Below are 24,398 nucleotides of genomic sequence, written 5' to 3'. Positions count from 1 at the left end.
TGACTCCAAACTCCACTATGGTGAAGACCAAAGAGCTGTCAAAGGACACCAGAAACAAAATTGTAGCCCTGCACCAGGCTGGGAAGACTGAATCTGCAATAGCCAACCAGCTTGGAGTGAAGAAATCAACAGTGGGAGCAATAATTAGATAATGGAAGACATTCAAGACCACTGATAATCTCCCTCGATCTGGGGCCCCACGCAAAATCCCACCCCGTGGGGTCAGAATGATCACAAGAACGGTGAGCAAAAATCCCAGAACCACGCGGGGGGACCTAGTGAATGAACTGCAGAGAGCTGGGACCAATGTAACAAGGCCTACCATAAGTAACACACTACGCCACCATGGACTCAGATCCTGCAGTGCCAGACGTGTCCCACTGCTTAAGCCAGTACATGTCCGGGCCCGTCTGAAGTTTGCTAGAGAGCATTTGGATGATCCAGAGGAGTTTTGGGAGAATGTCCTATGGTCTGATGAAACCAAACTGGAACTGTTTGGTAGAAACACAACTTGTTGTGTTTGGAGGAAAAAGAATACTGAGTTGCATCCATCAAACACCATACCTACTGTAAAGCATGGTGGTGGAAACATCATGCTTTGGGGCTGTTTCTCTGCAAAGGGGCCAGGACGACTGATCCGGGTACATGAAAGAATGAATGGGGCCATGTATCGTGAGATTTTGAGTGCAAACCTCCTTCCATTAGCAAGGGCATTGAAGATGAAACGTGGCTGGGTCTTTCAACATGACAATGATCCAAAGCACACCGCCAGGGCAACGAAGGAGTGGCTTCGTAAGAAGCATTTCAAGGTCCTGGAGTGGCCTAGCCAGTCTCCAGATCTCAACCCTATAGAAAACCTTTGGAGGGAGTTGAAAGTCCGTGTTGCCAAGCGAAAAGCCAAAAACATCACTGCTCTAGAGGAGATCTGCATGGAGGAATGGGCCAACATACCAACAACAGTGTGTGGCAACCTTGTGAAGACTTACAGAAAACGTTTGACCTCTGTTATTGCCAACAAAGGATATATTACAAAGTATTGAGATGAAATTTTGTTTCTGACCAAATACTTATTTTCCACCATAATATGCAAATAAAATGATTAAAAAAAACAGACAATGTGATTTTCTGGATTTTTTTTTCTCAGTTTGTCTCCCATAGTTGAGGTCTACCTATGTTGTAAATTACAGACGCCTCTCATCTTTTTAAGTGGTGGAACTTGCACTATTGCTGACTGACTAAATACTTTTTTGCCCCACTGTATACTAGATGGTGGCCCGATACGATTCTAACGCATCAGGTATTCTAGAATATGCATGTCCACGTAGTATATTGCCCAGTGAGGTAGTATATTACCCAGTGAGGTAGTATATTGCCCAGTGACGTAGTATATTGCCCAGTGACGTAGTATATTGCCCAGTTATGTAGTATACAGCACAGAGCCACGTAGTATATTGCCCAGTTACATAGTATACAGCACAGAGCCACGTAGTATATTGCACAGCGACGTAGTATACAGCCACGTAGTATATTGCCCAGTGACGTAGTATACAGCCACGTAGTATATTGCCCAGTGATGACGTATATTGCCCAGTGACGTAGTATATAGCCCAGTGACGTAGTATATAGCCCAGTGACGTAGTATATTGCCCAGTGACGTAGTATATTGCCCAGTGACGTAGTATATTGCCCAGTGACGTAGTATATTGCCCAGTGACGTAGTATATTGCCCAGTGACGTAGTATATTGCCCAGTGACATAGTATATTGCCCAGTTATGTAGTATACAGCAGAGCCACGTAGTATATTGCCCAGTTACATAGTATACAGCACAGAGCCACGTAGTATATATTGCACAGCGACGTAGTATACAGCCACGTAGTATATTGCCCAGTGACGTAGTATACAGCCACGTAGTATATTGCCCAGTGATGTAGTATATTGCCCAGTGACGTAGTGTATAGCCCAGTGATGTAGTATATTGCCCAGTGACGTAGTATATTGCCCAGTGACGTAGTATATTGCCCAGTGACGTAGTATATTGCACAGCGATGTAGTATACAGCCATGTAGTATATTGCACAGCGACGTAGTATACAGCCACGTAGTATATTGCCCAGTGACGTAGTATACAGCCACGTAGTATATTGCCCAGTGATGTAGTATATTGCCCAGTGACGTAGTATATAGCCCAGTGACGTAGTATATTGCCCAGTGACATAGTATATTGCCCAGTGACATAGTATATTGCCCAGTGACATAGTATATTGCCCAGTGACATAGTATATTGCCCAGTTACATAGTATACAGCACAGAGCCACGTAGTATATTGCACAGCGACGTAGTATACAGCCACGTAGTATATTGCCCAGTGACGTAGTATATTGCCCAGTGACGTAGTATATAGCCCAGTGACGTAGTATATTGCCCAGTGACGTAGTATATTGCCCAGTGACGTAGTATATTGCCCAGTGACGTAGTATACAGCACAGAGCCACGTAGTATATTGCACAGTGACGTAGTATACAACACAGAGCCACGTAGTATATTGCCCAGCCACGTATGTCACAGGTTAAAAAATTTAAAAAAAAAAACATATACTCACCTTCCGAGGGTACCCTTGTAGTTCTGTCGCCTGTGTTCGGTTCAGGCTGCAGCTTCCGGTCCGAGGGTGTGATGACGTCGCGGTCACATGACCATGACGTCACAGCAGGTCCTCCTGGCGCAAGCCCACAGGGCCTGCGATGACGTCGCGGTCACATGACCGTGACGTCATGGCAGGTCCTTGTCGCACACCAACCTTAGCACCGGAACCTGCCGCTTGCATGGACCGGTCACCAGAGCGTCGGAAAGGCGGCGGAAGGTGAGTATATAATGATTTGTTATTTTTTTTTATTTTTAACATTAGATGTTTTTACTATTGAGGCTGCATAGGCAGCCTCAATAGTAAAAACTTGGTGACACAGGGTTAATAGCGGCAGTAACGAAGTGAGTTACCCTCGGCATAACGCGGTCCGTTTCCGCTGGCATTAACCCTGTGTGAGCCGTGACTGCGGGGAGTATGGAGCGGGCGCCGGGCAGTGACAGCAGGGGAGTAGGGAGGGACTAATCGGACTGTGCCCGTCGCTGATTGGTCGCGGCAGCCATGACAGGCAGCTGGCGAGACCAATCAGCGAGTGAATATCCGTGACGGAAGTTGCCGACAATAAGACGGAAGTACCCCTTAGACAAATATATATATATATATACACACACACACAGTATATATACATAATTAGCCAGTAGAGGCGTCATTCCTAGAACACGTCTCTCTTTAATGACACACAGGTATTTACCATCACTGTATGATTTGACATGACACTGTTCTACCAGTATTCTCATTATTAGCCATCAGCCAGGCCCACAGTAGTGAGATAACATCCTAATTTTATTCCAAAGCCAAAGAACAGCTTATTCTACCAATGTGCCCATAACAGCAACAAAAAGCATTGGAAAGTTCACTTACCGCATTTGCAATGCAAGATTTTCTTGAAAGCTAGATAAGCCCATGTCAGAAATAGTGTCTGAGGATATAGAAGCTGGGGAAGAAGATCGCTCCTTGTCTTCTAGAAGGTCAATTTTAACCATGGAACTAATTTCATCTTCAGAGTTGTCCTCCGATACAGACCCAATTATGAAGCGGGAATGGTTATTCAAATCCAATATTTTCAAGTTAGGTTTAGCTTCATCCATTTTTCTGCAGGATGGATTAAAAGGGAAAAAAAAAAAATCAGGGACAATGTAAATGAAAGACACTCTCCTAGCATTTTTTCCCCTAGCCCTCTGTAAATATTCAAAAAAGTGTCCAAATGTGTAGTTTTTATGGTACTTCTCAATCATACAAATAAACCAAAAGACGACGGTCTTATTTTACCGCCCCCTTAATGAAGCCAACCATAGATAAAATTCCAATAAAATTTTATTTAAAGACTATAGAAACAATTAACATACGTTTAAAAAGGCTACCTCCATTTCACATCAGAACAATACCCCATGGGGGAACCATCGAGAAAACCAGACAGCAATACTGATAAAATAACAGCAGGAGCACTGAAAAAACAACCAAACTGCAACATATACAAGTTAAGGTACCTTCACACTGAACAACTTAACAACGATAACGATAGCGATCCGTGACGTTGCAGCGTCCTGGATAGCGATATCGTTGTGTTTGACACGCAGCAGCGATCAGGATCCTGCTGTGACATCGTTGGTCGGAGCTAGAAGGCCAGCACCTTATTTCGTCGCTGGATCACCCGCTAACATCGCTGAATCGGCGTGTGTGACGCGGATTCAGCGATGTCTTCACTGGTAACCAGGGTAAACATCGGGTTACTAAGCGCAGGGCCGCGCTTAGTAACCCGATGTTCACCCTGGTTACCAGTGTAAGTGTAAAAAAAAAAAACACTACATACTTACATTCCGGTGTCTGTCGCGTCCCCCGGCGTCCGCTTCCCTGCACTGTGTCAGCGCCGGCCAGCCGTAAAGCAGAGCACAGCGCTGACGTCACCGCTCTGCTTTAGGGCCGGCGCTTACACAGTGCAGGGGAAGCGGACGCCGGGGGACGTGACAGACACCGGAATGTAAGTATGTAGTGTTTTTTTTTTTTACATTTACACTGATAACCAGGGTAAACATCGGGTTACTAAGCGTGGCCCTGCGCTTAGTAACCAGATGTTTACCCTGGTTACCCGGGGACTTCGGCATCGTTGGTCGCTGGAGAGCTGTCTGTGTGACAGCTCTCCAGGGACCACACAACGACGAAACAGCAACGCTGCAGCGATCGGCATCGTTGTCTATATCGCTGCAGCGTCGCTTAATGTGACGGTACCTTAAATCAAACCCACAGACTCACATGCAGCAAATAGATCCCTTCTATAAATATCCAGGGGCGTAAGAAGCAGAAAGGGCGAAACTCTCTGATTACAGACTCTACTGGATATTTATATATAGGTAACTTTGCATTTATGGTTATATATCGCTGGACCTGAGACATTGAGGTCACTTGTATATGCGGATCACAATGTTACTGCACTTTATAATATTACTGCACTTTATAAATCGCACTTATACTGAAATCACATGAGTATAGATATAAAAAGGGATGCTGTTAGCACCTAAGAAGGGATCTATTTGCTGCATGTGAGTCTGTGGGTTTGATTAACTTGTATATGTTGCAGTTTGGTTGTTTTTTCAGTGCTCCTGCTGTTATTTTATCAGTATTGCTGTCTGGTTTTCTCGATGGTTCCCCCATGGGATATTGTTCTGATGTGAAATGGAGGTAGCCTTTTTAAACGTATGTTAATTGTTTCTATAGTCTTTAAATAAAATTTTATTAGAATTTTATCTATGGTTGGCTTCATTAAGGGGGCGGTAAAATAAGACCGTCGTCTTTTGGTTTGTTTGTTCCTCTGTAAATATGTATGCAACATAGTGAACGTGTATACTTACTGATGGCAGTTTTACCTGGTTTTCAGCAGCGTACTGGTCCTCTTCTGGACCACGTGACTTCAGGTCAGACTAGCTGGCTCACAAACACAGCTATAGCTGCACACAGTGAACACCGAGTGAGCCATCAGATCTGAAGGGGAGTCAGAAGAGGACCAGAGCGGTACAAGAAGTCAGAGAAAACATCAATCTAAGTATTTTAATACACTCACACTACATCACACACATCTGAAGTAATAGGGAAAAAATGTCTGGAGAAGCACCTTACCATCTTAAATAGTGCAAGAGGTGCACATACAGTACAGACTAAAAGTTTGGACACACCTTCTCATTTAAAGATTTTTCTGTATTTTCATGACTATGAAAATTGTACATTCACACTGAAGGCAACAAAACTATGAACTAACACATGTGGAATTATATACTTAACAAAAAAGTGTGAAACTGAAAAATAGAATTATTCTTACCGTTAATTCGGTTCCTAGGAACCTTCCACGACGGCATACGGAGGTTGCCTCTTTGCCCTAATGGGGAACAGGAAATACGGAGAGGTTAAAAGGCCGTCCCACCTCCCCCTCACCAGTGACTTATAACTGAAAACCATAGCACCGGTTTACCTTGAATCCCAGATTTAAATCCAGGAGTATAGGGAGGGAACTAGCGCCGTCGTGGAAGGATCCTAGAAACCGAATTAACGGTAAGAATAATTCTATTTTCTCTAGTCACCTTCCACGACGGCATACGGAGGAATACCAACTAATTTGGCGCTAGGGAGGGACAACGGCCTGGAGTACTTTCCGGCTGAAAGCTAAATCCTTGTTGAGCATTATGTCCAATCTGTATTGTCTGGAGAAAGTATGCAACGAAGACCATGTAGCTGCCCTGCAGATTTGTTCTGCCGATGCACCTGCTCTTTCTGCCCAGGAGACTGAGGTTGATCTAGTTGAATGAGCCTTGATTCCCACTGGAGGGGTTTTATCTTGAGCAAGATATGCTTCTGCTATCGCTTTCTTGATCCAGTTGGCAATAGTACTTTTGGCTACCTTCTTCCCTTTATTTTGTCCTGATGGATGGACAAATAGATTTTGATCAATTCTGTAAGAGCTGGTTTGCTCTAGGTAAAATAATACAATGCGCCTGACATCCAGCATATGAAATCTCTCTTCTTTTGGATTTGTAGGATTTGGGAAAAAAAAGGTAGAACAATTTCTTGAGAGCGGTGGAAATCTGATACGACCATTGAGAGGGCCTGTAATTCTCCCACCCTCCTTGCTGATGTAATGGCCACTAGAAAAATTGTTTTATAGATCAGGTTTTTCTGGGAGCAGGAGGATAATGGTTCGAAGGGTGGACCTGTAAGCCCTTGTAACACCAGATTGAGATCCCATAGTGGTACTGTTATTCGTTTCTTAGGGTTCATCCTAGAAGCGGATATCATGAACCTCTTAATCCAGCGATGATTTGCCAGATCCTGATCAAATATTGAACTGAGGGCGGAAACTTGGACTTTAAGAGTGCTAGGCCTGAGGCCTATCTCTAATCCTTTTTGCAGAAAGTCTAGAATTTGTGATAAATTTGGATTGAAGGGATCTGGTACTTGAGGAAGACAAAATGATAAGAATTTCTTCCAAACCTTATTATATATTGCAATGGTTACTGGTTTCCTTGATTTTTGAAGCGTGGAAACCACTGGCTCTGATAGTTCTTTGGCTATCAACACCTGGGCTTCAGTAGCCATGCCACCAGATTCCATTTGTGAGCATCCAGGAGATGGATTGGTCCTTGAGAAAGAAGGTCTTCCTCCATCTGAAACTGGAACGGGCCATCTGCCTGTAAATTCATTATCAGTAGGGTTGAGCGACTTTCATTTTTTAAAGATCGAGTCGGGTTTTGTGAAACCCGACTTTGTCCAGAGTCGAGTCGAGTGCAGTCGGCCGATTATCGCTAAAAGTCGGGGATCGACCAAAACACGAAACCCAATGCAAGTCAATGGGGAAGCATAGTCGGCAGTGCGTGGAGGCCACGAAAACACCTACAGTGCCCATTTTAATGCCAAAAACATCCATTCTTGTTTCTGAAGCTTGTCAATCTTAATTAACTTTATAATAATAGTTGGGCATAGGAAATTGGGGGTCATTTGGCAAAAGTTGTGGGGGGTAGGGCTGGTTCAAGGCTTTAGTGGGCCCAGGAAATGTGGACTCCGTCACGGCGGTGGAGCAGGGAGAGGTAAGTATTTCAACGTTGCAAGTGCTGTGATCCTGAGCAAGCAGGGGGGGCCACTCGTTCGCATTGGCACTGGCACAGGGCCCCTCAAAGTACAGCGGTGTGTTTGCATGGCGGGGGCGCCTCCCACCGGCAGCGACACTTTTACGTACTCTGAGGGGCCCTGTGCCCGTGACGTTGCCAACGAGTATGCCCCCCCCACCTGATGAAGGAACCTGCACTTTCATCTGCACCTTCCTCTTTGTCCCTGTGTAAGGTGGTATAACATGCGGGAAGGGGAACCTTACTTTCAGCAGGGTCAGATTCTGGCTGTGTAGAGTGCAAGGGGAATGTAGTGGTCTAGGTCAATGTACCAGCAGACTCATCTAGCAGTGGCTGGGCAATGGGCAGGATGAGGAGGAAACAGATATAGGGCCAAAGAATAAAGTAGGCTAAATGCAGTTCAAAATTGGTAACAGGACTAAACAGGCGGCATTGCTTTGTTCAGTGGAGTAGCAAACCTAAGAGCAGCAGACACTGTTTTAAGGGCCCAACCACACTAGTAGGCCAAATGCAGTTTAATATCTGCTACTGTAGGCCAAAAGCCAGAAGGTTGAAGCTCAGCTTTATTCAGTTGAGGACAAACAACATGGAGGGGCAGACGCCGTTAGTAGGCCCTAACCACCAATTTTTAAAAACACAGCACTTAATGAGAGCCACAAGGTTGAAGCACAGCTTTATTCAGTTGAGGGCAACACCAGGGAGGGGCAGACACCGTTAGTAGGCCGTAACCAAAGTTGAAGGCCAAATGCAGTTTAATATCTGATACTATAGGCCGAAAGCTAGAAGGTTGAAGCTCAGTTGTATTCAGTTGAGGGCAAACACCAGGGAGGGGCAGACACCGTTAGTAGGCCCTAAACACCCTTTTTTTTAAAAAAAAAACAGCACTTAATGAGAGCCAGAAGCTCAGCTTTATTCAGTTGAGGACAAACACCAGGCAGGGGCAGACACCATTAGTAGGCCCTAAACACCATTTTTTTTTTTTTCAAATAACAGCACTTAATGAGAGCCAGAAGGTTGAAGCTCAGCTGTATTCAGTTGAGGTCAACACCAGGGAGGGGCAGACACCGTTAGTAGGCCCTAAACACCAATTTTTTTTTAAACAACAGCACTTAATGAGAGCCAGAAGGTTGAAGCTCAGATTTATTCATTTGAGGACAACTTGAATTAGGGACTGCAGACAGACTTACCAGGCTGTCCCCTGTGTGGACCATGCATCCAATACATTAACCCATTGCGCCACAAAGGACACGTAACCTTCCGTGGCCATGCCTACAGGTCCATGTGTCTGTTGTCAGGTGTACCTTTGGACTCACAGATTGACATAGTGCATGGACAATGCGGTCTTTTACATGCTGGTGGAGGGGTGGGATGGCTTTTCTCGCAAAAGAATTGTCAACTGGGTAGCCCATAGCGTGGTACAGCGTAGTCCATCATGGTTTTATTAATATTAAAAAAAATAAAAAAATAGGCTCCAGGGGTAAACAGGCAGCATTGTGGTCAGTGGAGGAGTAATGCAAGTAGGGACCGCAGACAGGCTATCAAAGGCCTAAAATAACAAACAATAGGCTCATGGCAGTTTTATATCGGTTACATGGATGCACAGGCAGGCAGCATTGTTTGTGGTCAGTGGAGGAGTAATGCAAGTAGGGACCGCAGACAGGCTATCAAAGGCCTAAAATAACAAACAATAGGCTCATGGCAGTTTTACATCAGTTACATGGATGCACAGGCAGGCAGCATTGTGGTCAGTGGAGGAGTATTGCAAGGAGTGTCTGACACAGTTAGTACTCCAAAAAAATAAATAGATGTTAATGTCTCGCAAAACAACTATAAGTAAAAAAAGGGTGTCATGCTTAGGTACAGGGGTGGGCTCAACTGCAGAGTTTATGACAAAGTAATTTGGCAGTAAATTAGTATTTACTGGTGTCAATATAGGACACTGACCCAGACTTCTTTAACTAGCATCATAGATGCAAACAAATTGGTATTGTTTGTCAGTGCCAGGCATTGAATGATGTTAGTGCATAGACTAAACATTGGTGGAGCTGTGCGAGATAATTTTGCACGTGGTAAAGCACAGTTTGAGCTGGGGGGGAACTCTCTTGTGGCCGGCGGTACCGCCCCAGGGCCCCTCATGTTACAATGGTGTGTCTGACGTTGGGTGCGCACCACCACCGCCAGAGACACTACATTGTACTATGAGGGACCCAGTGGCAGCGCCGTCGACCAAAAGCGGGCACACCCACCTCTTCAGACAATCAGCACTGTAACGGGCGCTTGCGCCAAGTGGCGAGACAACGGCCCCGTGGGGGGATTTTTCCCATTGGGGGAGGTGTAAACATGTCGTATGCTGGACAAACAGCTGCTGCAAATTAAGAGATTGGAACACTCAGTAAGACCAGTCCACAAGCAAGACCTTTTTATAGGAAAGCTAGGTGTCAGCCGGGAAAGGTGGGGCAAAATAATTTGAAATCCAGGAGTGGTTCATTTTAATGAAGGTGAGATCATCCACATTTTGGGTAGCCAGACGAGTCCTTTTTTCGGTTAATATTGAACCAGCAGCACTGAATACTCTTTCTGATAGCACACTAGCTGCTGGGCAAGCAAGCTCCTGCAACGCATATTCTGCCAATTCAGGCCAGGTGTCTAATTTTGATGCCCAGTAATCAAATGGGAATGACGGTTGAGGGAGAACATCGATAAGGGATGAAAAATAGTTAGTAACCATACTGGACAAATGTTGTCTCCTGTCACTTTGAAAAGATGCTGCAGTACCTGTCCGGTCTGCGGTCATTGCGAAATCACTCCACAACCTGGTCAGAAAACCCCTCTGTCCAACGCCACTTCTGATTTGTGCACCTCTAACACCTCTGCCATGTAGCCCCCTGCAGCTTGTGTGAGACTGAGAACCATCACCGGCGCTGTGTGCTGGGAATGCCTGAATCAAACGGTCTACAAGAGTTGCTTGTTTGGTTGCTAATATTTGTTCGAGGTTCTCATGTGGCATAATATTTTGCAATTTGCCTTTATAGCGAGGGTCAAGGATGCAGGCAACCAATAATCGTCATCGCTCATCATTTTAATAATGCGTGTGTCCCTTTTGAGGATACGTAAGGCATAATCCGCCATGTGGGCCAAAGTTACAGTTGTCAAATCTGCGGTTGTGCTGGTTGGAGGGGCTGTTACAGGCAAATCTACGTCACTTGTCTCCCTTAAAAAAACAGAACCCAGCCTTGCAACGCCACTAATTTCTGTTGGCCCAGGAGAAGCTTCCTCATTCAAAAAGTACTCATCCCCATCATCCTCCTCGTCCTCCTCTTCGCCCGCTACCGCGTCCTCTACACGGCCCTGACCAGACAATGGCTGACTGTCATCAAGGCTTTCCTCTTCCTCGGCTGCAGACGCCTGCTCCTTTATGTGCGTCAAACTTTGCATCAGCAGACGCATTAGGGGGATGCTCATGCTTATTATGGCGTTGTCTGCACTAACCAGCCGTGTGCATTCCTCAAAACACTGAAGGACTTGACACAGGTCTTGTAGCTTCGACCACTGCACACCTGACAACTCCATGTCTGCCATCCAACTGCCTGCCCGTGTATGTGTATCCTCCCACAAAAACATAACAGCACGCCTCTGTTGCACAGTCTCTGAAGCATGTGCAGTGTGGAGTTCCACCTTGTTGAAATGTCGATGATTAGGCTATGCTGAGGAAGGTTCAAAGACCGCTGATAGTTCTGCATACGGCTGGAGTGTACGGGCGAACGGCGGATATGCGAGCAAAGTCTGCGCACTTTGAGGAGCAGGTCGGGTAACCCCGGGTAACTTTTCAGGAAGCACTGCACCACCAGGTTTAAGGTGTGAGCCAGGCAAGGAATGTGTTTCAGTTGGGAAAGGGCTATGGCAGCCATGAAATTCCTTCCGTTATCATTCACAACCTTGCCTGCCTCAAGATGTACAGTGCCCAGCCATGACTGAGTTTCATTCTGCAAGAACTCGGACAGAACTTCCGCGGTGTTTCTGTTGTCGCCCAAACACTTCATTGCCAATACAGCCTGCTGACGCTTGCCACTAGCTGTCCCATAATGGCACACCTGGTGTGCAACAGTGGCAGCTGCGGATGGAGTGGATGTGCGACTGTGGTGTGTGGACGAGCTCTCGCTTCTGCATGAGGAGGAGGAAGAGGAGGAGGGGGGGCAAACACCTACAGCCAACTCTTTCCTTGACCGTGGACTAGGCAAAACTGTCCCAATATTGCTGTCCCCTGTGGACCCTGCATCCACCACATTCACCCAGTGTGCCGTGATGGACACGTAACGTCCCTGGCCATGCCTACTGGTCCATGCATCTGTTGTCAGGTGCACCTTTGTAGTCACAGACTGCCTGAGTGCATGGACGATGCGGTCTTTAACATGCTGTTGGAGGGCTGGGATGGCTTTTCTAGAAAAGAAGTGCAGACTGGGTAGCTCGTAGCGTGGTACAGCGTAGTCCATCAGCGCTTTGAAAGCTTCTCTTTCAACTAACCGGTAGGGCATCATCTCTAATGAGATTAGTCTAGCAATGTGGGCGTTCAAACCCTGTGTACGCGGATGCGAGGATGAGTACTTCCTTTTCCTAACAAGAGTCTCATGTAGGGTGAGCTGGACTGGAGAGCTGGAGATCGTGGAACTAGCGGTGGTGCCGGTGGACATGGGTGAGTGAGAGAGGGTTGGAGATGGTATTCTTGCCGGTGCCCTACATGCAGTGTTTCCTACTGCAAACCTGGTGATTCCCTGACTGCTTTGGCCTGGCGACGAAAGCTGCACAGATACTGCCGGTGGTGCGGGAAATGGTGGGTTTACAGTGAGGGAAGGGATGTAGCGTTGCTGACTAGCTTCATTGGCCGAGGGTGCTGTAACCTTTAGGGACATTTGGTAGTTATTCCAGGCTTGCAAATGCATGGTGGATAAATGTCTATGCATGCAACTTGTATTTAGACTTTTAAGATTCTGACCTCTGCTTAAGGTAGTTGAACATTTTTGACAGATGACTTTGCGCTGATCATTTGGATGTTGTTTAAAAAAATGCCAGACTGCACTCTTTCTACTATCGGATAACTTTTCAGGCATTGCAGACTGAGCTTCTTTAACCGGATGGCCACGCTGTCCTCCAACAGGTTTTGGTTTTGCCACGCGTTTTTGGCCAGATACGGGCACGGTAGATGGAACCTGTTGTGATGTTGATGCCTGCTGCGGCTCCTCCTCCTCCGCTTCTGAACTACTGCCGCCTGCACCCTGTTCCCCCAATGGCTGCCAATCGGGGTCAAAAACTGGGTCATCTATGACCTCCTCTTCTATGTCGTGTGCAACTTCGTCTGTGTCACCGTGTAAGCCGGTGGTATAGCGTTCGTGACGGGGCACCATAGTCTCCGCTGGGTTTGATTCTGCCTCAGTACACTGCGAGGGCAATGTTCTGGTCTGAGTCAAAGGAACAGCATAGTAATCTGGCTGTGGCTGTGCATCTGTGCACTCCATGTCCGATTCAACTTCTAATGGGCATGGCCTGTTAACTGTTTCACTGTCTAACCCAGGAACGGTATGTGTAAAGAGCTCCATGGAGTAACCTGTTGTGTCGACTGACGCATCCTTCACTGTTGTTCTGGGTGAAGGACACAAGGAAGCGACTTGTTCCTGACCGGGAGCATCCACTGATGATGCACTGCTCTGACATTTGGCACTTTCCGAGGAGGAGGCAAAGAGCTAGAGGCAGAGTGAGCAATGAAAGCCAATACTTGTTCCTCCTGCTCCGGCTTCAAAAGTGGTTTTCCTACTCCCAGAAAAGAGAGCGTTCGAGGCCTTGTGTAGGCAGACAACGTTTTTGGCTCAACAACTCGAGACTTAGGTGCTGTACTGCTTTTACCACGACCACCTGATGCTCCACCACCACTACCATCATTACCAGCTGACAATGACCGCCCACGGCCACGACCTCTTCCACTAGACTTCCTCATTGTTTGCAAAACGTAACCAAAGTAACGCTATTTGTTACTGTAAAACAACTTATAAGGTGAACTCAAACTTCTGTAGGATTTATATATACCTTTATAGGTGCCTGACACTGAAAGGAAAATCAGGCCCAATGTTACACACTAGGCTTTCTGTGCCCCAATAATTTGAGACATATGGCACACACAGGAGCAGCACTCAAGCAGACTTGCCAATATTTATCACCCACAAATTATTTTTTTTTTTAAAAGGGAGAATTTACCCAAAAATAAAAAAAGGCCCAGTATTACACAGTGGTTTTCGGTGGCACACAATGGGAGAGAGATGCCACACACAGCAATGGCACGGAGGCAGACTTGCCAATATTTATCTCCCACTAATTTTTTGGGGGGAAAAGGGAGAATTTAGCAAAAAAAAAAAAAAAAGGGCCAAGTATTACACAGTGTTTTCGGTGCCACACAATGAGAGACAGATACCACACACAGCAATGGCACGGAGGCAGACTTGCCAATATTTATCAACCACTAATTTTTTTTGGGGAAAAGGGAGAATGTACCCCCCCAAAAAAAAAAAATGGCCAAGTATTACACAGTGTTTTCGGTGCCACACAATGACAGACAGATGCCACACACAGCAATGGCACGGAGGCAGACTTGCCAATATTTATCTCCCACTAATTTTTTTTGGGGAAAAGGGAGAATGTACCCAAAAAAAAAAAAAAGGGCCAAGTATTACACAGTGTTTTCGGTGGCACACAATGAGAGACAGATACCACACACAGCAATGGCACGGAGGCAGACTTGCCAATATTTATCTCCCACTAATTTTTTTTTGGGAAAAGGGAGAATGTACCCCCCCCCCCAAAAAAAAAAAGGCCAAGTATTACACAGTGTTTTCGGTGCCACACAATGACAGACAGATGCCACACACAGCAATGGCACGGAGGCAGACTTGCCAATATTTATCTCCCACTAATTTTTTTTGGGGAAAAGGGAGAATGTACCCCCCCCCCCCAAAAAAAAGGCCAAGTATTACACAGTGTTTTCGGTGCCACACAATGACAGACAGATGCCACACACAGCAATGGCACGGAGGCAGACTTGCCAATATTTATCTCCCACTAATTTTTTTTTGGGAAAAGGGAGAATGTACCCAAAAAAAAAAAAAATGGCCAAGTATTACACAGTGTTTTCGGTGCCACACAATGACAGACAGATGCCACACACAGCAATGGCACGGAGGCAGACTTGCCAATATTTATCTCCCACTAATTTTTTTTTGGGAAAAGGGAGAATGTACCCCCCCCCCCAAAAAAAAGGGCCAAGTATTACACAGTGTTTTCGGTGGCACACAATGAGAGACAGATACCACACACAGCAATGGCACGGAGGCAGACTTGCCAATATTTATCTCCCACTAATTTTTTGGGGGGAAAAGGGAGAATGTATCTCCCCCCCAAAAAAAAAATGGCCAAGTATTACACAGTGTTTTCGGTGCCACACAATGACAGACAGATGCCACACACAGCAATGGCACGGAGGCAGACTTGCCAGTATTTATCTCCCACTAATTTTTTGGGGGGAAAAGGGAGAATGTTCCCCAAAAAAAAAAAAAAAATGGCCAAGTATTACACAGTGTTTTCGGTGCCACACAATGACAGACAGATGCCACACACAGCAATGGCACGGAGGCAGACTTGCCAGTATTTATCTCCCACTAATTTTTTTTTGGGAAAAGGGAGAATTTAGCAAAAAAAAAAAAAGGGCCAAGTATACACAGTGTTTTCGGTGGCACACAATGAGAGACAGATACCACACACAGCAATGGCACGGAGGCAGACTTGCCAATATTTATCTCCCTGCAGTTATCTCAGAAAAGTATGGCAGGCAGCTATAAAAAGGACTGCTGCACACAAAAGTGTGGACAAACACAAGATAGCTGTGCAGAAAGGAAGGAAAAACAGGATTTGTGCTTTGAAAAAAGCAGTTGGTTTGCACAGCGGCGTACACACAGGCACAGCAACGCAGCTATCAGGGTCAGGGAGCCTTCTAGTGCAGCCCAATGAGCTACAGCGCTGAGGAAAAAAAAAATGTAGCTTCCACTGTCCCTGCAATCAAAAGATGGTGTTGGACAGTGGAAATCGCTACAGCACAAGCGGTTTGTAGCTTTATGTACCCTGCCTATCACTATCCCTGCTTCCTTAGAAGCTGCAGCAACCTCTCCCTACGCTCAGATCAGCAGCAGTAAGATGGCGGTCGGCGGGAACGCCCCTTTATAGCCCCTGTGACGCCGCAGAAAGCAAGCCAATCACTGCAATGCCCTTCTCTAAGATGGTGGGGACTGAGATCTATGTCATCACGCTGCCCACACTCTGCGTCCACCTTCATTGGCTGAGAAATGGCGCTTTTAGCATCATTGAAACGCGACTTTGGCGCGAAAGTCGCGTACCGCATGGCAGACCCCACACAGGGATCGGCTTGGTGTCATGAGACGCCGACTTTGCCAAAAGTCGGCGACTTATGAAAATGAACGATCCGTTTCGCTCAACCCTAATTATCAGGTTGTACCAGCTCCTCTTTGGCCACAACGGGGTTACCAATATAGTAGGTGTCCGTTCTTCCCGAACTTTCTGCAAGACTTTTGCCAGTATTGGAATTGGTGGAAATGCATAGGCCAGCCGGAAATTCCATTTCTGGGCCAGAGCATCCACTCCTTTGGAGCCGTTTCTGGGGTTTAGGGAGAAGAAAGCTTTGACTTTCGCGTTTTGGCGAGATGCAAATAGGTCGATTTCTGGGAGACCCCACTTGTTCACCAGCATCTCGAAACTTCAGTTGCTCAGACACCATTCCCCCGGATGTATGTCCTGGCGACTTAAATAGTCTGCTTGAGTGTTGGACGAGCCTTTCAGGTGAACTGCCGTCAGGGATAAAAGATGTCTTTCTGCCCAGGAACATAGTCGGGCAGATATGTTCTTCAGGTTGTTGTTTTTTGAACTGCCTTGACGTCTGATGTGAGCCACCGTAGTCATATTGTCCGAATACACTCGGACGTGATATCCCTTGATAAGGTGACCCCCTACTAGCAGAGCTTCCTCTACAGCTTTTAGTTCTCTGTAGTTGGATGACTTTCTGCTTGTCGACTGGTCCCAGAGACCCTGGAAAGGGATGTGATTTATCATGGCCCCCCAGCCCCTCTCGCTGGCATCTGTTGTAACTGTAGTCAGAGGGACTTGAGTCCAACTGACTCCCTTTTGTAAGTTTTTTGGGGTTATCCACCATGCCAAGGAGGCCTTGACACGACCTGGTGTGTACAACCTCTTGTTCAAGGAACTGGGACGACCATTCCAATTCTGCAGGATATGTGCCTGAAGAATTCTGGAATGGGCTTGGGCCCATGGTAACGATTGGATGCAGGCTGTCATAGATCCTAGAAGAGACATGCCTTCTCTGATTGTAGGGGATCTGGCATCTCTGAACGTCTTGACCTTTGATATTAGGGTTAGACGATGCTCCAATGGAAGGAAGGACATTTGTCTTGCAGAGTCTAGAAGAACTCCCAGGAATTTCCTGCATTTGGAGGGTCTCAGGTGTGATTTTTCCAGATTCGGAACCCATCCAAGAGATGTCAGAATATTGAGAGTCTTTGATACATGAGACTCCAGGGTTTGCTTGGTGGGAGCCACTAACAAAAGGTCGTCTAGATACGGCACTATACAGACGCCTTGCCTCCGGATAAAGGAGACTACTTCCCCCATTATTTTGGAAAATACTCTTGGAGCAGAGGAGATCCCAAACGGAAGGACGTTGAACTGATAGTGCTCTATTAGATGTCCTTTCTGTACTGCAAATTTGAGATACTGACGATGTCTCTGGTGAATGGGGATGTGAAAGTAAGCATCTTTCAGATCGATCGTAGCCATGAAGGAGTGCGGGCTTATCAAAGGAATGGCATTTTTCACTGATTCCATCTTGAACTTTCGGTATTTGACATGCCGGTTGAGGCCATTTAGATTTATAATAATACGGGACTCGCCCGATGGTTTGGGAATCAGAAACAGACGGGAGAAATGCCCCCGATCTCTCTCTGATTCCGGAACCCGAGATATTGCATTTGACATTTTTAGGGCCCTGAGACCCGACTCTAATATGGCCTGGTCTTTCAAGGAGGGAAGGGCGGTAATCTTTAGACCCCGCGGGGGGGGAGGAAATTAATTCTATTAAGAGACCCTCTTTGATGACGTTGAGGACCCAGGGGCAATTGGTGATGTTTTGCCACTGGAGTACAAAATTTGAGAGTCTCCCCCCCACCGGGTCGAAGTCACCGCTTTTCCTGCTGAGACTGCTGTTGCTATTGCTTAGGGATAAGGATATTTCTTTCCCCTCCTTTCGGGTAACTCCATCTCCCGGACTTGCCTTTCCCTCTCTGAGAAGTTTGGGCCTGAAAGGGACGAAAAAACTTCTTTTTGGGAGCTTTTTGTTCCGGGAGGGCTTTTTTCTTATCGGTTGCCTTTTCCAAGATGTCATCTAGGGAAGGCCCGAAAACATAGTTACCCTTAAACGGTATGGCGCATAATTTGGCTTTTGAGGTGATATCACCAGACCACATTTTTAGCCAAAGCGCCCTTCTGGCTGAATTAGTCTGTACCAAAGACCTCCCAGCAATTCTGATGGTTTCCATGGATGCATCCGCTAGGAAACCCGTGGCTCTAAGGAGACTGGGTAGAGAGTCTAACAATTCAGCTCTAGAAGTGCCCTGGGATATGTGGGATTCCAGTTCTCCTAACCAGCGAAAAAGTGCTCTAGCCACACATGTGGATGCAATATTGGCTTTGAGTGCTACCATGGAGGTCTCCCACGATTTTTTCAACAGACTTTCTATTTTTCTGTCCATCGGATCTTTTAATTGTGACGAGTCTTCGAATGGAAGAGCCGTTCTCTCAGCCACTCTTGCCACTTGTGAATCAACCTTGGGGATATCCCATTTGGCTGAATCCCCTTCTAAGGGAAAGTCTTAGTTACTCACCGGTTAACGGTGTTTTTCGGAGTTTATGACAGCACTACGGAGAGAGGGGATCCGCCCTTCAGGAACAGGAAACCTACAGATACATAAGGGCGGCACCTCTCCCACGCATCAGTTGGTTTACAGAGCACAAGAGGACCACCAAGGTTAATAGCATACATAATAAACAATGATACAATAACTAACTATTCACTACCCGTGAATTATATAAATAAAGGAAGAGGTGTACACCCAGAACTTAAGAAGACGGGAGTGTATGTACAGGTGCTGTCATGGACTCCGAAAAACACCATTAACCGGTGAGTAACTAAGACTTTATCGGTCGTCCATGACAGCACTACGGAGAGAATTACAGAGAGTAACTAACTAGGGAGGGACTACAGCTTGCAGCACCCTTACACCAAAAGAGAGGTCAGAAGAGGCACCCAGGTTCAATCTATAGTGGTTATAGAATGTGTTTGGGGAAGACCAAGTAGCAGCCTTACAAATTTGGTCGATCGACACCTCCAATCTTTCCGCCCACGAAGCCGCCATAGCTCTAGTGGAATGCGCTTTCAGACCTTCAGGCGCCGGCTTGCCCTTTGAGATGTATGCCAGCGAGATAGCCTCCCTGATCCATCTAGCTAAAGTAGATTTCGATGCCCTATGACCCTTCCTACTACCCTGATAGGACACGAATAGGGCGTTATCTGTCTTCCAGGGATCAGTTACTGCTAGATATTCCAGGATACATCTTTTTACATCTAAAGTGTGTAGCTTCCTTTCCTTATCGTTAGTAGGATTGGGGAGGAAAGATGGAAGAACTATTTCCTGTGTTCTGTGGAATCTGGACACTACTTTAGGAAGATATGCTGGATCAGGGGATAGTATCACTCTATCATCCCTAAGCTGCATGTAAGGGGGAACCCTGGATAATGCTTGGATGTCGCCTATCCTACGCGCCGATGTTAGGGCCACCAGGAAGGCTACTTTAAGAGATACATTTTTAATAGAGGCCGAAGAAATTGGCTCAAATGGGGCCTCTGTCATGGCTGAGAGGACAAGGTTCAGGTCCCATGGCATGACTCTATTCTTCACCATTAACCTAGACCGTTTTGTCGCCCTGATGAATCTGCTGACCCAGTGATTCTCAGCAATGTTGCAGCCAAAGAGGGCCCCTAAGGCTGATACCTGCACTTTAAGAGTATTTGGGGATAACCCCATATCTAACTCCTTCTGTAAGAATTCCAAGATCTGGTCAATCGGTATTGACTGTCCAGCTATGGCCCCCGAGTTCTGAAGAAATCTCTTCCAGATTCTGACATAGATTTTTGTGGTTATTATTTTTCTGGTCTTCAGCAGCGTGTTAATGAGGGCCGGAGAGAACCCCCTATCCTTTAACAGCGCCCGCTCAAAATCCACGCCGTCAGATGAAGGCCAACCGCCCGAGGATGGTAGACTGGGCCCTGGGATAGGAGATCCGGGATGTCTGGCAAGACCCATGGGTCGGATATCGACATAGCCCTCAGGCATGGAAACCACGTTCTTCTGGGCCAGAAGGGGGCAATTACTATCACTGTGGCTTTGTCCTTCCTGATTTTCCTCACCACCAGAGGAAGTAGAGACAGGGGAGGAAAGGCGTAGGCTAGCCTGAAGTTCCAGTCTATGAGGAGGGCGTCTACTGACAGAGGATTTTCTCTGGGGTTCAGAGAGCAGAATTGTGCCACTTTCCTGTTTTCTTTTGTGGCAAACAGGTCTACCTCTGGTTGACCCCATCTTTCCACGATGAGGTTGAAGATGGAGCCGTTCAGGGACCACTCTCCCTGCCTCAATATGTTGCGGCTTAAGAAATCCGCCGTAGTGTTTTCTGCCCCTCTTATGTGAAGAGCTGTCAATGAGAGAAGATGTTGCTCTGCTAGATGGAATAGACGATCTGCTACGCACATTAGGGATTTGGAACGAGTCCCGCCTTGGTGATTTATGTATGCCACGGTGACCCGATTGTCCGAGAATACCCGCACGTGGTGGCCCTGTAGATAGACAAGGAGTGTTTTAACTGCCTGTTCCACTGCCGTTAACTCCTTCAGGTTGGAGGACATTTCCATCTGACCCCAATCCCAAAGCCCCTGGACCAATGTATCCCCCATGTAAGCCCCCCACCCAGAAGGGCTAGCGTCCGAGGTGACTATACGAGTTACATTATATTCCCAGGGGACCCCTGTGGACAGGTTCTCTTGGTCTAGCCACCATCCGAGGGATACAATAGCTTCTTGGGATAGGGTCAGCAGGCTCTCCAGACATCCCCCCAACCCTTTTTGTTGTAACAGCACCTCGCCCTGAAGTATCCTCGTATGATACTGGGCCCATCGGACCGCTGGAATACAGGACGAGAGAGAGCCTAACAGAGACATGGCTCTTCTAAGGGACATGGTGGGGTTTTTAGAGGCATTCAGCACCTGAAGGTGCAGGCGATCAATTTTCTCTTGAGGCAAACGGCATTCCTGAACCTGGGAATCCAGGGTCAGGCCTAAAAAAAAAAATCACTGCACCGTCATGGGCTGTAACCGTGATTTTTTAACATTTAGCATCCACCCCAGACGCTCCAGAGCAGACATCACTTTATGTAACTGTTCCAGACAGTGATCTGCCGTTTTACCTACGATAAGGAGATCGTCCAGGTAGGGGATTATTAGAATGTCGGACTCATGTAGGTGTGCCATAACTTCAGCCATTACTTTGGTAAACACCCGAGGGGCGACCGATATACCAAAGGGGAGGGCCCTATACTGGAAGTGTCTGACTACCCCATCCAACCGTACCGCCACCCTCAGGTATCATTGGTGACCTGCATAAATAGGGATATGGTAGTAGGCGTCCTTCAAATCCAATACTACCATAAAGCAGTTTTTAAACAGTAGCTTTATTGCGGTGTTAATAGTTTCCATTTTAAATGATTGAACGGTCAGGAAATTATTAAGAGCCCTAAGGTTAATAATTGTTCTGAAGGAGCCATCAGGTTTACTTATTAGGAATAGAGGAGAGTAGAATCCACTACCCTGTTCTCCTTCCGGAACCTCTGACAGGACATTCTTATTGAGCAGGTCGTGAACTTCCGTTTCCAGGGCCGCCTGTTCTGCTGGAGAGGACCTGAGAGGGGTAATTCTGAAGAAGTTCTGAGGGACAGAGGAGAACTCCAGCCGCAGACCCGTAGCTATTAACCCCAAAATCCAATCGCTACTGGAGATTTTGGACCAGGCCGGGTAGAAGGCAGATAGTCTACCTCCCACCGGGGCGACTAGTCATTGGGGTGGTTTTTTTACCTCACGGGATGGCTCCTGACGTCCTCCACCTCCAAACATAAATCCAGTACCTTTCTTCTTTTTATCGTCCCATCTGCTCTGGTCTCTGGATGGTCTCCTTCGAAAGAATCTTTTCCCTGCGAAGGGACGCCTGTAAAAAGTAGTTGGTAGATTGGGAAACTTCTTCTTGTCTCCGGCTTTCTCCAGCAGTATGTCTAGGACTGGACCAAACAGGTATTCCCCTTCGCATGGGATAGAGCACAGATGGGATCTGGATTGAAGGTCACCCGGCCAACATTTCAGCCATAGGGCCCTGCGTGCTGCGTTTGATAGTCCTGCCACTCTAGCCGCCATTCTTGCTGAATCCGCAGATGCGTCCGCGAGAAAGGCCGCTGCATTCTGAATTGTTGGCAGGAATTTCAACATAGAATCTCTGGAAACACCCTCTTCCAACTTAGACCCTAGCTGATCCAGCCAGACCATCATCGATCTGGCTGCACATGTCGCAGCTACAGCAGGTCTCAGGGCACCCGCCGACATCTCCCATGTCCCTTTAAGGAACGAGTCAGCCTTCTTATCGAGAGGATCCTTTAGGGAAGCCATGTCGTCAAAGGGGATAGATGATTTTTTAGACGCCTTAGCCACCGCTGCATCCAATTTTGGTGCTTTATCCCATGTGTTCACCATGGGGTCCTCAAAGGGATATCTACGTTTAAAGGCCGGTGGAAAAGAGCCTTTTTTCTCTGGCTTTTTCCATTCCCTTTTGATGAGGTTCTGAACCTTGTCATTGAGCGGAAAAGACCTACGCTTTTTTGGGTCTAGACCGCCAAACATTAGGTCCTGCGCTGAAAGTTCTGGCCTTTCGTCAGCCATCCCAATGGTGGATCTAACTGATTTAATCAGTTTGTCCATTTGGTCCAACGGGAAACAGAAACGGTTAGACTCCTCTTCCGAAGAGGACGCTGAGGAGACAGAGGCGTCTGAATCATTCTCCCTACTAGGGCCAGCGGACGAATCTGAGGCGCTAGGCTCCCTTCTTCTTTTGGAAGGCTCCCCCCGGGACAGGGATTTCAGGGAATCTTTCACCTCCTTCCTGATAATCTCCCTAAGGTTTGATGTGAACTCAGGAGACTCTTCCGCCACCTATGGGAGCGGAGAAAAAGGCTATGTAATTTATCTGGTGCTACCGCTATCAGTGTTCCCATCAATTTATTTCCTACCATCTGCCGTACACACGACTGACAAAGTCTCTTAGGGTAGGCGTCTGGCAAAGGGCAAGCGCATAGCGCGCACTCCTTAGTTTTTTGCCTTACCAGCGCATTTTTTCCCCTACAGAAATAAACATAGGAAAAGACTGCATCAGGGTACATTCATGAAGATCTCTTAAGGCCCCGTCTCACATAGCGAGATCGCTAGCGAGATCGCTGCTGAGTCACTAGTTTTGTGACGCAACAGCGACCTCAGTAGCGATCTCGCTATGTGTGACACGTACCAGCGATCAGGCCCCTGCTGCGAGATCGCTGGTCGTGTCGGAATGGCCTGGACCTTTTTTTGGTCGTTGAGGTCCCGCTGACATCGCTGAATCGGTGTGTGTGACACCGATCCAGCGATGTCTTCACTGGTAACCAGGGTAAACATCGGGTTACTAAGCGCAGGGCCGCGCTTAGTAACCCGATGTTTACCCTGGTTACCAGCGTAAATGTAAAAAAAAACAAACAGTACATACTCACATGCTGATGTCCGTCAGGTCCCTTGCCGTCTGCTTCCTGCTCTGACTGAGATCCGGCCGTACAGTGAGAAGTGAGAGCACAGCAGTGACGTCACCGCTGCGCTCTGCTCTCACTGTACGGCGGCTCAGTCAGAGCAGGAAGCAGACGGCGAGGGACCTGACGGACACCGAAAGGCGAGTATGTAGTGTTTGTTTTTTTGGTAACCAGGGTAAACATCGGGTTACTAAGCGCGGCCCTGCGCTTAGTAACCCGATGTTTACCCTGGTTACCCGGGTGCTGCAGGGGGACTTCGGCATCGTTGAAGACAGTTTCAACGATGCCGAAGTCGTTCCCCTGATCGTTGGTCGCTGGAGAGCGGTCTGTGTGACAGCTCCCCAGCGACCACACAGCGACTTACCAACGATCATGGCCAGGTCGTATCGCTGGTCGTGATCGTTGGTAAATCGCTATGTGAGACGGGGCCTTTACCCAGGCAGTAGCGGTAGATACCGGATTACTGGGGGGTCGGTCCAGATCCTTCTGTCTTGATCTGCGACTGGCCTGATTACTGCGTCCGCGGGTCTTCAGCTGGGGGTTCGCATGGGACCTCTCCGAGGATCTGTCCTGCTCCTGCTCCAGCAGACCGACGGCAGCTTCCGGCTCA

At 47.2% G+C, this 24,398-nt stretch overlaps 1 protein-coding gene across 2 annotated transcripts in view; it reads right to left on the bottom strand.

The window, feature by feature from the left end:
* The window catches only part of ACACA (acetyl-CoA carboxylase alpha), a 483,059-nt gene that overhangs the window by 445,308 nt on the left and 13,353 nt on the right, over nucleotides 1-24,398 (bottom strand). For both annotated transcript variants that reach the window (XM_077295311.1, XM_077295310.1), the window contains exon 3: nucleotides 3,501-3,731. In XM_077295311.1, coding sequence (XP_077151426.1) covers nucleotides 3,501-3,731 — 231 coding nt within the window. The remainder of the gene's footprint in view (nucleotides 1-3,500; nucleotides 3,732-24,398) is intronic.

Source organism: Ranitomeya variabilis, chromosome 3 (assembly GCF_051348905.1).
Source record: "Ranitomeya variabilis isolate aRanVar5 chromosome 3, aRanVar5.hap1, whole genome shotgun sequence".
In the NCBI taxonomy this organism is placed as follows: Eukaryota; Metazoa; Chordata; class Amphibia; order Anura; family Dendrobatidae; genus Ranitomeya; species Ranitomeya variabilis.
The sequence above is the reverse complement of the archived record's forward strand: the minus strand, read 5'-3'. Positions and strand labels throughout refer to the sequence as shown.